Below are 10,909 nucleotides of genomic sequence, written 5' to 3'. Positions count from 1 at the left end.
CATATATGGACTTAAACTGTTTCCTGCTTGTTTTTCTTCGGTACCACAGGGCTTATAGTTGGATTTTTGCTTCCTGTTCATCCGGTTCAGCTTGTTTGTAGCCTGTATTCAGAATACTCCAAGTAACTGTCCTGCATGATGCCTACATGTCAGTGTACAATATGTAGTGTACAGTATAGTACAAAACCAGAGTGCAGTCGGCTCATCCACTCATTGCCGTGGATCCTTTATGTGATTTCATTTCAGGCAAAAATCTGTTTCTCTTTGACCACCAAGGTCAACACGAGCTCTATCCACATGACGGCATGCTGTGTTCTTATACTGGGAGAACTTAATCTCTATAGGCTTTATGCTGAAATTTGTTCCGGTACTTCCTGATGTGTTACTAACAAAGATAAAACTCACGGAAGATGTGCAACATGTTTTACTCAATAAACAGAGCAAATGAAAGTCTTACATGTCACCTGTGTGTTTAATTGAGAAAAGAATGAAACAATGTCACATAAAATGTTACTGCGCTCTCACAAAGAATGTGTTATCAGAACAAGCTTGTGTCCAAATCTCTATAAAAGAAACAAAGTTTTGTGTTGTTTTCCATTTTTAACACGTGAATTCTGACACTGAGAAGAAAAGAAAGGACTTCCTGGTAAATGGTTGCTGCGGTTACCACCGATGACTTCGTTGAAGCCCCTCCCCCCCCCCACCCCCACCCGGGTTTACCTCGTCGGCGCTCCATCAAATTCCTGCACTCCGCAGGTTGCCTTGTAAACAGCGAGGGCAACTAAGCGCGGATGAGGTTGACACAAACCAAGTCAATGAATTCCTCCGACTTGAATTTGACTTTTCACCCACCGGTACGTAAAGTTCACTTTTTGTTCCCCAACAGCCGCTCACGAGCCTTCAGTAGCACTAAACCGGACTAAAGGTTACGACTGTTGTTAACCATTAAGTTATCAAATGCTAATGTTAAAGGAAGGTCCTTCTTAGCTTAGTTTATCTAAAATGTTTACTTACTACAGTTTCAATGAGGCTTTATCTGTCACAGGAAGTTTCACAGTAAAAGAAAGTGTCAATACAGGGAAGGAAGTGGACGTTTTATCTTATTACACGTGTTACGTGAAACTGGTGCTACTCCCTTCTACTGCATCATGTTTACATATTGCACGCGGTTGTTGGCACGTTTTTTTTTAATGACACTTCTGATGCAACAATTAAGAAGTACTTGACAGGTGTAAGAAATTCAGTCTCGCAAAACGCCCCCGGTAGCTGCAGATGACGCTGGTGTGATTGCTGTTACAAGTGGAAATGGTCGTGAACTCTCTCCAGGAAGTAGGCGACTCGAAATTCGTCACTTGAAATTCCTGCAGCATGTCGGACAAATATTTGGATACTCCTCAGTAGCCTACATTTAAAAAAAAAAAAAAAAAAAAAAAAAGCCATCCCTGACCAGATTTGTTGAACCGTGCTGGATAATTTACTTCACAATATGTTATTGCTCTGAAAACCGGGAAAATGGCACGAACACAAATCATGAGGTAGGTTCAAGGGACAGGTGTCACAGCAGCTTCATCTCATTTAAAACAAAAAGACAAGGTGAGAACCGAGCAGCATGCAACACTGTGCTTCTCTCTCAATCTAATCTCATTTATATTTATATATGCATCTATATTTTTAGATATATTGACCAGCCTTATTTTTAGACGGTTGACATTGATTGTGGGCTTTTTAAATCATACCATTAATGTTAATGGCGACGTAAAGGACTTTTTTTTAAAGTCCTTTACGTGTGTTTTGCAGAGACCCGTTGAGGTCACGACTATAGACCACAAACTGTCTCTGAGCACCATGTCAGTGTCTGCTTAACATGCAGCCGATGAGCACTGTGTCACCTTTGACGAGAGACACTCGTGTCTGTTGAAGACACTGAATCTATCCTGTAGAATAGTCACATATTGACAACCATCTGTCAGCCTGAGCATTAATATTAAACTGATGGACTTTTCCGTCGATGTTTCTGCTTTTTAGTTCATTTGTGTTTCATTAAACAGAGTCTTAGTTTCTGGCTGGACTTGTTTTGCTGTTGCTCAGATAGCTGACAGCTGTTCCATGTCAAACCCTAAAACAAGATAAGACAACTGTATGCAAAGCAGGAAGCTCCATCATTTAAACGTAGGGCCTTTGGAAAACGACAAATACTGTAGCCACCGGCCTCAACGCACTTACACAGTTTGAACAAAGGAGCAATAAACCTACTCTGTAAAGATAAGACAATATTATGCATTATCATGTGCCAAAAACACTACATCACTCTTTCCAAACAGCAGTTCACCGAACTTCCCTTTCTTATTTCCTCTCTCACGCTGAAGCTGTGCCGGTTGCTCGTTGTGGGTTGATGGCTTTCCTCGTGAGGGCTGTTACGCCTGCAAAGATGTTGCATAATGCTTTGGCTCAAACTTGCAAGCATGCCGTATTCATTAATAGCAAGTAGATTATAGAAATGTTGAGACGAAAACAATGTTTGTACACTCATCTCCAAGTATCTCTCTGAAAACCAAATGTTTTCTACACAAATATATTTTTGAATGGTTATTTTATTATCGGGGGGGTCCTGTATATATTCATATAAATGGTAGATACGAAAAATGGAATAAATCTCAGATTCATGCTTCAGTGAACATTATGAGCAGAAGATAGAGATTATGTGTGTGCCAGTGCTATAGTTATACGGTTTGTGTGTGTATTATGTCTCTGACCCTGCATTCCCCTCCGTTCTACCTGCCTATGTCTGTTTTACTTATACCAGTCCCACATGTCTACACACACACACACACACACACACAGTCATTAATCGACTGGGCCGACTCATAGTGCACAACAGCCTCCGGGAAGGCAGTCTTCCAGACCAGTGCACAGAGAACGGTAGTCCCCACCAAACCAAACCACTAACTTGAGTTATCAGTCAATATTTCCGGGCAGACGAGACCCTCCTCGTCACAACCACAACTTTCTTCTCAGTTTTTTGGGCTTTACTTGTCAGATGACATTAGTCTCAGCCAGGGCCATCGTCCCTGAAGTGAAGGAGAAGAGCAGCAGTTGTTTTTCGGTGTACAGAGCCCTGTGAGTGGCCACGTGTTTGACAATGCAAATATAAATCGCACTGATAATGTGTGTGTGAGAGATGGCAAAAAGAGCACAAAGAGTATTGCATAAAGACACTCACTGGCCGTTTTTTATGTGAATGAATAATTAACAGTGTAGCTAATTAAAAAACTAAATCAAGGTGCTCCTCTTAGAAACAAATGTAGTAATCGGATCTCTCGAGTCTTGTTCCTTTTAATGCAGCTGTTATTTATATCCTAGAAACGAGGATGATGCATCTACCTCTTATAGACTTTACATTTTGTTCAAGAACACGTTTTTGATGCAGCACATACATTCTTTTAAAATCTATTTCTATCGGGCAAGGAGCCGTACTTATTCAAACTGAAGACTCTCCTTCTGTCTCTCTGCTATAGGCTTCATCGGCTAATTAAAGAGGCGGTTGCTAAGGGATGACAATCTGTGACATTGGTGAGAGTCTCTGATGTGGAGCAGCCTGAAGCTCGACTTCTCCAGGTTCTCTGTCCTCCACGCGTCTTGTCTGTTCTCGGCTCATGCGAAGGACGCGGAAAAAAGGGACTCTCAAACACCATGGCAGCTTTTACTGCTCCTTGCGCCACCACCACCACCACCACGACACAGACAGCGCGGCGAAGGCGAGGAGGCAGCGAGAACGGGGATGTGGGACAGAACACTATCGTGGAGAAAACCCGGGAGTTCTTCCAGATGTGTGACATCGAGAGCAAGGGCTTCATCACCCAACGGGACATGCAGGTGAGGTTGCTGACACAAGTGGGACTGCCGTGACTGAGCTTTAATAAATCTTTGTTTGCATGAAAGTAATTCAAACTTCAACGGTGTAACGTTTGCTTGGATGACATTTAGGGTCTTACGGACAGAAACACATTGTTACAAACTTTAAATTACTTGTGGGGGGGGGGGGGCTAAACGACAAAGTATCAGCGCAGTTTTAGGACCAATTTTCTTTGCATCCACATTGGGCATTTTTAGAGATAACAACCTCTTATTCATCCAGAAGGAGCGTGACGCGCAGGGATGGTGTGTGCACTCATTAATGATGCTGAACAGGACATGTGTACCTCATTCAAAAGAGGCTGAGACACAGAGAGCCACGCGGAAAGCTTTGTCATGCAACTACTCCACTCACATTATTGTGCAGATTTCACTCGCCCCTCTGATATTCATCCCCGCCACGGCTGATGCTTTGATGAAGCACTTGTAGGCGGCATAAATACAGAGAGGGGAAGCTTTGATCTGGTGTTTATGATAATGGATTTGGGAATTAGACAGCGGTCCGGTCCTCCTCCTCTTCTATTTATATGACCGTCTGTACTGAAGAGTACAATATGTACTTAAAAGCAGCGCTTGTTACTGTTATGATTTCACAAGCTGAATGAGTGGCACTGCTTAAGGTTGTGTGCACTCGACACAGCGTTTATTTATTTTTTTAGTCTCTAGATTTTCCCAGTTTAAATGTACGTTTCACACTGCGACCACCAGCACGCTAGCTTTTACAATTTTACTGTTTGCTGACATCAGGGATATGTTCTGCCCCGATAACACACTTTACAGGAACAGCTGATACTGTGGATCCCTCCCCTGGATTGTATGGGATGCCTCGGTCAACATTTCGCAGCAGTGTAAACACGGCGTAAAAGCTGCTTACAGAGGTGTGGCTGTGTTGCCTTTTCTTGTTAATGATCCAGCGGATACTGTCATGGTCAGAAGGGAGGTTTACAGAGCATCTGTCTCTCCTTCCCTCTCAACTAGCATCTCTACTTAAAGTCTTCTGTTGAAAGACTTTTGCCAGTCTCACTTGAGCCAACATCTGCTCCTGTGGAGCTGCACAGTGGTCAATCATTATTAAGGCTGTAGCTGCACTGGGAAAATCCCAGGTGTCGAGGTGTTTGACTGTGTGTTGCTGAAGATGATGTCCATTAAACATGTTCTGGTTAGAATAACAATGAGGAAGAGGCTATTTGGAATATAACTGGCACCCTGTGTTATTTCGGCTACTTAAGTCTAATTATGAAAATAACGGGGGAAAGAACCGCCAACTGTTCCGTTGCACATGATAGCCGCTGGGCTGATGACGGTCCTTATAAGTCTCAAGCAGTAGTTGTTATAGCTGCAGTATCGTTAAGGTCCTCGAGGCTTTGTTCTTTCCAATAGCAGCTGTGTTTTGTGTCTTTTTAAATAGAGGCTGAGTGCCGAGCTCCCTCTCAGCGCGGAGGAGTTGGAAAACGTGTTTGTTACCCTCGATTCCGACGGCAATGGATACCTGACGCTGGACGAGTTCTCCTCCGGCTTCAGTAAGTCTACTTAAAAACACCGCCGCTATCACCGGCAGGTGTCGTCCGATGTTTCGATCGTGCGCTGAAGGTCTTGATTGTTTCTAGGTGAGTTCTTATTCGGTCGGAAGATTTCTGTAGCGGAAGGCATGGGGGAGAAGAACGCCTGTAAGAGCCCAGCAGAGGTCCTGTACCAGAGCCGGTGGGAGGAGAGCATGGCCAGAGGAGATGAGGAGGAGGAGGAAGAGGAGAAACACTTCTGCATGCTTATGGAGAGCCTGGGAGCCAACAGTGTCTTTGAAGAGTGAGTACCGCATGCACGTGGTGTTAGCTCCACGTCATATCTCTTTGCACACTTTGTTGACGTCTGATTTGAGGCTACACCTTATTTTAGGTGACCTAGCCTGAGACCGTAATCAGCTGTGCAAACTAAACAAGAGTTGTAAGTTTCCACTTACAACTGCTCGAGTATTCACATGTGTTTGATAGTATCGTGTTTGAAACGTAGACATTGTGTATTAAATCATCCGGATTTGTGAGGAAGCTTCACACTCAAAAAGCCTTCGCAATCTTAATCTGAACCATTAATGTCAACTCTCTCTGCATTAGTATTTCATACAGTATTCAATGGGCATTAGTAACTCTGGTTGAGGTCTGTTTAGACATTGATGTAGTGGATAATGACAGGATCTTGTGAAACGCATGCCTAGACTCACCTTTAACAAACAACCACGACTCAAAATAAACAGTGGTGGAGGTGGATGCCAGATTTACACATCCTATTGGCTTCCGCCTCCTACCCGGTTAGCTCCAGCTGACATTTTAGATGTTCAGATCAGTTTGTGCAGCACTAACTGATATCGATGTCGACAAGACTTTTAGGTACTTGTAACTGTTGAAAAGTCTTCCAGGGATTTGTTTGACTTGCCCTACCTTATCATAGCTTACTGTACTGGCACAGTATGCAGCAGACGAGCAGTTATGACTGAAGTGTCAGATTTGTTTTGCTGCAATAACAAACGGATGTTTCAAGACAAAGAACGTCATGTTCTTTTAGAAACCACGAGGGACTGGTACCTGAGCTGCTGCCTCTATGTACGTTTATGTGTTGGACTGTTGCTGTGCTTGAATCCTGCTTCTGCATTCTGTCCTCTCAGTCGCGCTGAAGTGCGCAGTTTGTGGGCCCAGCTGAGCCGAGATGAACCCCACCTTTTATCCAATTTTGAGGACTTCCTGGCCAGAGTGACATCCCAGATCATAGAGGCCAACCAGGAGAAGAGGGACATGGAGAGCGCTCTCAAGAGGTCAGGGTCATTCAAAACTACGGTTAGACTTCAAGTGTGTCGTTCTAGGCGGAGGTACACGCTGTACGGCACATTATCGCATCTGAATTGTATCCATACAGGAAAGCAGCAACACACGACGATGAGATCCAGCGCCTTTATGAGGAAATGGAGCAACAAATAAAAACTGAAAAAGACAGGATTGTGCTGCAGGTACAAACCTACCTTGTTGCTAAATATATCAAATACCGTACATCTGCCTCTTCTTCATCACACTTGCACTCTGTCCTTTATCCCTGCACTTAAGGACTATGAGCGCTTTCTGTCTCGCAGTCAGGACATGGAGCTGCAGCTGTCTGGTAAGGAGAAAGAGCTGGAGCAGCTCTTTCAGAAACAGAGACGGGTGAGTACGAGAGAGGATTACTCAGAGAGTGCAGAGAGTATTCGCTCTCCATGAGAAACTCTTTACACACACACACAGTTATCCCATAGGGAAATTCAGCTGTCAGAGCAGCCACACACGTGAAACGCATTAAACAAGACGACAGATAATAGAATGCTGTCAATCAGCTAATGAAGCGATTTAGTTACGTCATAGATCTCTACAGTAACCTACATATACAGTTTCTCATGTTCAAACAACGAACAATAAAAACTATACATTTTGTCGAGTACTTAACATTCACGAGTAGGTTTATTTCTCAGACTCTGATCCTGCTTGTTAGGCGGTGCCGTCTTTACTTGATGTGTAGAAACGGGATGGTGTGGACTGAGACTGATGACATATTTAATCGTCACTAATGTTGCTGCTGTTAAAGGTGGAGTTAAGGGACTACTTTATATACTGGCGGGTAGCTTGATCCGTGATAAAACATTACAATTTATTAGTTGATTTATATTTTTTTATATTAATCTAAATAGTCAAAAATGTCTAGTAACTAGTGTTGCCAGAGAAATGTAGTAGAGTGAAAATACAATATTTGCCTCTCAGATGTAGTAAAAGTATAGAGTAGCAGAAAATTAAAGTACTCAAATAAAGATGCACATAAGTACAGTACTTTCCACCTCTCGGTAAGGACGTCAAAACATGTTTTCCTGCAGCAGCTTGTGTTGATGGATACTGTTCGATGTTAAGAGGTTCTGCCACAACTCTGTTTACAGACGTGCACTCCGGCTTTTAAGGCTAATTAGTTAACTTAAATTAACTCTGGTCACACCAACAAGGACTTTTCTTCTTCTCGCAGCACCTAACACCTCTAATTAATAAGTCAGCTGTTTACCAAGTGTTTGTGGAGAGCAGTTGTCCACACAGTGGCGGCGTACAGGCTGGTACAGCTTCAAAAGCATTTAGTACGGTTCTGCTCACGATTGTACCTGTTGATGGAATTCATCACAATATTTAAAGGCAGTCAGCTGTTTGAAGGTATTATGTCTTCACATCCTGCCGTCTCCGTACGTTCACCTTATGACTGTGCGTTAAAGAGGTCACTGTACATTTAACAGCCATGCATCTCTAGAGCTGAGAGCACAATGGTTGGAGTCGATTGTGTGAGTGTGTACCACTAGGGGTCGCTAATGTCAGACTTTTTTGATCTTCCTTCACATAGTGCTACGGATTGTATGTGTGTGGGTGTGATCAGAGAGGATTGAATAGTATTAAGTTAAAGGTCAGTACTGCGACAAGTAACGGACGCGATCCTTTTTGCCTCCAGTCGGAGCTTGAGTGCCAGGAGCTTCAAAGTGAGCAACATGTGACCAAGGTGGAGAACGTGAAGCTGAAGCACAAGAATGATGAGTTGGCACGGGAGCTGGACCACACCAGCCAAGAGCTGGTCTTGGCGCAGGTCCAGCTGAATGTGCTGCAGGAGCAGTCCACGCGGCTTCATGAGGACAAGGAGATGTGAGTTGCACTTTTCCTTCTAACTCGAGCTTCATTATAACTCCTGCACTGATTGGTTGGCCTCTCGGGTTCTTATTGCTTGCTGATTGGTCAGGATGCGATCACATGTTTTTGCTACGAACCAAAGTGATAAATACTTTATACACAATTTATCCTGTCAATGAAAGATGATTAAGATCATATACATGGTAATGCTGACAGTGCTCTAACCTACAATTATTTTTATATACTGCGCAGCTACATTACATTATAAAAGACAATATCTTACTGTTTGTTTCAAATGCTGTGATACTGTATCTTGATGAGAATATGCTCCGGTTCATATTTCCTCACTAGTTTTGAATAAAGTGTTTTAAGTGCATACTCTGGCTGGTCACAGAGTGTTTGTAATAAAACATGCTTTGTTGTTCAACACAGTGAAATATACAGACTGACTGAGGGACTGCAGCGAGAGCGAGCGGGCCTCCTCAAACAACTGGGCCTCTTGAGGTTTGGATCCAGATGTGCAGCTGTACTGGCCCCACTTAAGACGAAACAAAACGCAGTACAGAGACATGACACGGATATTTATCTTGTGATTTGAAACTACTGGTCCAGGGATTCAAGCTACCGCCTGCTAATCTTTACTTAACTGACATATCGTGTTTAGCCAAGGAAATGCCTTTTCCTACATACCTGGGGAGAGCAGGATGCTCCAGAGCCACCATGGCTACTTTATTGTTCACCAGAAAACAGCCTATCAAACAAGGCCAGGCATTCAAATTGATAAAGACCAGTTAAACAGTTCCAAAAATTGTGTAAAAGTTAAATTTAATGAAAAGCTTCGCCCTCTCTCTTTAATATCCGTATTTCTTTGTTCTCTCCAGGGAAATGAACAAACATTTACGGGATGAAAAAGACATATGCTTCCAGGTATGTGCCGTTTATTATAGCGGAATAATACACTGTATTACTTAAAGTTCCGCTGTCCGCACTTCATATGCCCTCTTTTTAAAGACTATAGGAATAACAGAAAGATGCAAGTGTTAACAAGAGCCCAGAATAGCCATCCCACAAATGTGATTGAATCCTGAATCTCATGCTGGAGTTAAAGTCAAAACTTTTATTTCTGCAGAATCCAAAGAATTCTACGAAAACACCAAGTTTGAAGCAGAGGCCTTCCATCAATGTTGAGAAACACACAAAAACAAATGCCTTCAAAAGGTAAAGCATCAGCCACAGTTTGTACAGTGCATGTTCTGCTGTCATCATACAGTGTTGTTTCAATTAGCACTGTTGTCGTGTGTCCCATAATGTCACTTTCCGTCTGCAGTGAGGAAGAGGAGGAGCTCACCGCCGGCTCTGTGAGGCACAACCTCACCTATGGGTCGTGCCAGTCCTCTTACACAGCGAACGCAAGAGGGCACCTCCAGAGGATCATCTCCATCGAGGAGGACCACCTCCCACACCTGCTCCACAATGATGGTCAGCCCCCAACCCGGCTTCAGGAGTATAATGAGGAAGAGGAAGCCTCAGACAGTGAGGAGCATATAGACTTGGTGATGAGCGTTATTTACCCTAGCGCATTCACTGCCCAGCAGCAAGAGTCGAAGGAAGACATGGAGAAAAGTGCAACCCCCTCATCTCCGAGGGGTCAGCCCGTTGGCAAGGAGACCAGCCTGAATGTAAGCAAGAATGAAATCACTGTAAAAGTTAACACGAGTTATTTTAATGGCAAAAGGCTCGCTTATTCCAAGCTAGGTGGTCGATATATAGGGAGGAGACGTGTTCAATTTCATTTTCAAAAAGTATCATTATGTACAGTATGGCCCTGCTGTAGCCTCCCTCACACAAAGAGGAGTCAGCCGCGTAACTAACTGCTTAAAGCGAGAACCCATCGCCTTCGTCATGCGTCCTGTTTCTTCAGGAGGAAGGTGGTCCCTCTACGCCCGACCGCCTCTTCAAGATCGTCCTGGTGGGGAACTCCAGCGTAGGGAAGACGTCCCTCCTTCGGCGATTTTGCGACGACTGCTTCCACCCTGGCACCTCTGCCACTGTGGGTACGTAATGTATAGTGTTGATTCTTGCCAGCAAATGCAACAGAACACTCAGCCCCGTTGACTTCAGGCTCTGTATGTGATTGCTTACAAAGCACTTGGATGTGGCACTGGAGAAAACATTTTGTTCTCAGTTAGACTGAGTACAGCAGTGTCAGCAGTGAAAGCACAGGCTATAGGACTGTACATAGCCTTGTGCTGTGGCTAATCATTGTGCTAAACATTCTGATAAATCTGTCTATGATATACTGTCCTGTGCAGGGTCTCGGGGGGGGGGGG

The 10,909-nt window shown here is 43.8% G+C and overlaps 1 protein-coding gene across 3 annotated transcripts in view; it reads left to right on the top strand.

Annotated features, from left to right (window-relative positions):
* The first annotated feature begins 728 nt into the window (after positions 1–728).
* cracr2aa (calcium release activated channel regulator 2Aa) overlaps positions 729–10,909 on the top strand; it is a 14,100-nt gene continuing 3,919 nt past the window's right edge. Inside the window, exons 1-13 of one of the 3 annotated variants that reach the window (XM_031861493.1) lie at positions 729–854; positions 3,516–3,873; positions 5,321–5,432; positions 5,520–5,715; positions 6,569–6,715; positions 6,817–6,907; positions 7,002–7,097; positions 8,407–8,594; positions 9,012–9,083; positions 9,461–9,506; positions 9,709–9,797; positions 9,907–10,258; positions 10,501–10,633. In XM_031861493.1, the coding sequence (XP_031717353.1) occupies positions 3,691–3,873; positions 5,321–5,432; positions 5,520–5,715; positions 6,569–6,715; positions 6,817–6,907; positions 7,002–7,097; positions 8,407–8,594; positions 9,012–9,083; positions 9,461–9,506; positions 9,709–9,797; positions 9,907–10,258; positions 10,501–10,633 (1,705 nt within the window). In that variant the 5' untranslated portion in view covers positions 729–854; positions 3,516–3,690. Of the gene's footprint in view, positions 855–889; positions 1,594–3,515; positions 3,874–5,320; positions 5,433–5,519; positions 5,716–6,568; positions 6,716–6,816; positions 6,908–7,001; positions 7,098–8,406; positions 8,595–9,011; positions 9,084–9,460; positions 9,507–9,708; positions 9,798–9,906; positions 10,259–10,500; positions 10,634–10,909 lie in introns of those variants that run through there. The other 2 variants (XM_031861513.1, XM_031861503.1) reach the window with 2 other exon arrangements.

Source organism: Anarrhichthys ocellatus, unplaced genomic scaffold, assembly GCF_004355925.1.
Source record: "Anarrhichthys ocellatus isolate YVR2014 unplaced genomic scaffold, GSC_Weel_1.0 scaffold2, whole genome shotgun sequence".
NCBI classification, from domain to species: Eukaryota; Metazoa; Chordata; class Actinopteri; order Perciformes; family Anarhichadidae; genus Anarrhichthys; species Anarrhichthys ocellatus.
The sequence above is the reverse complement of the archived record's forward strand: the minus strand, read 5'-3'. Positions and strand labels throughout refer to the sequence as shown.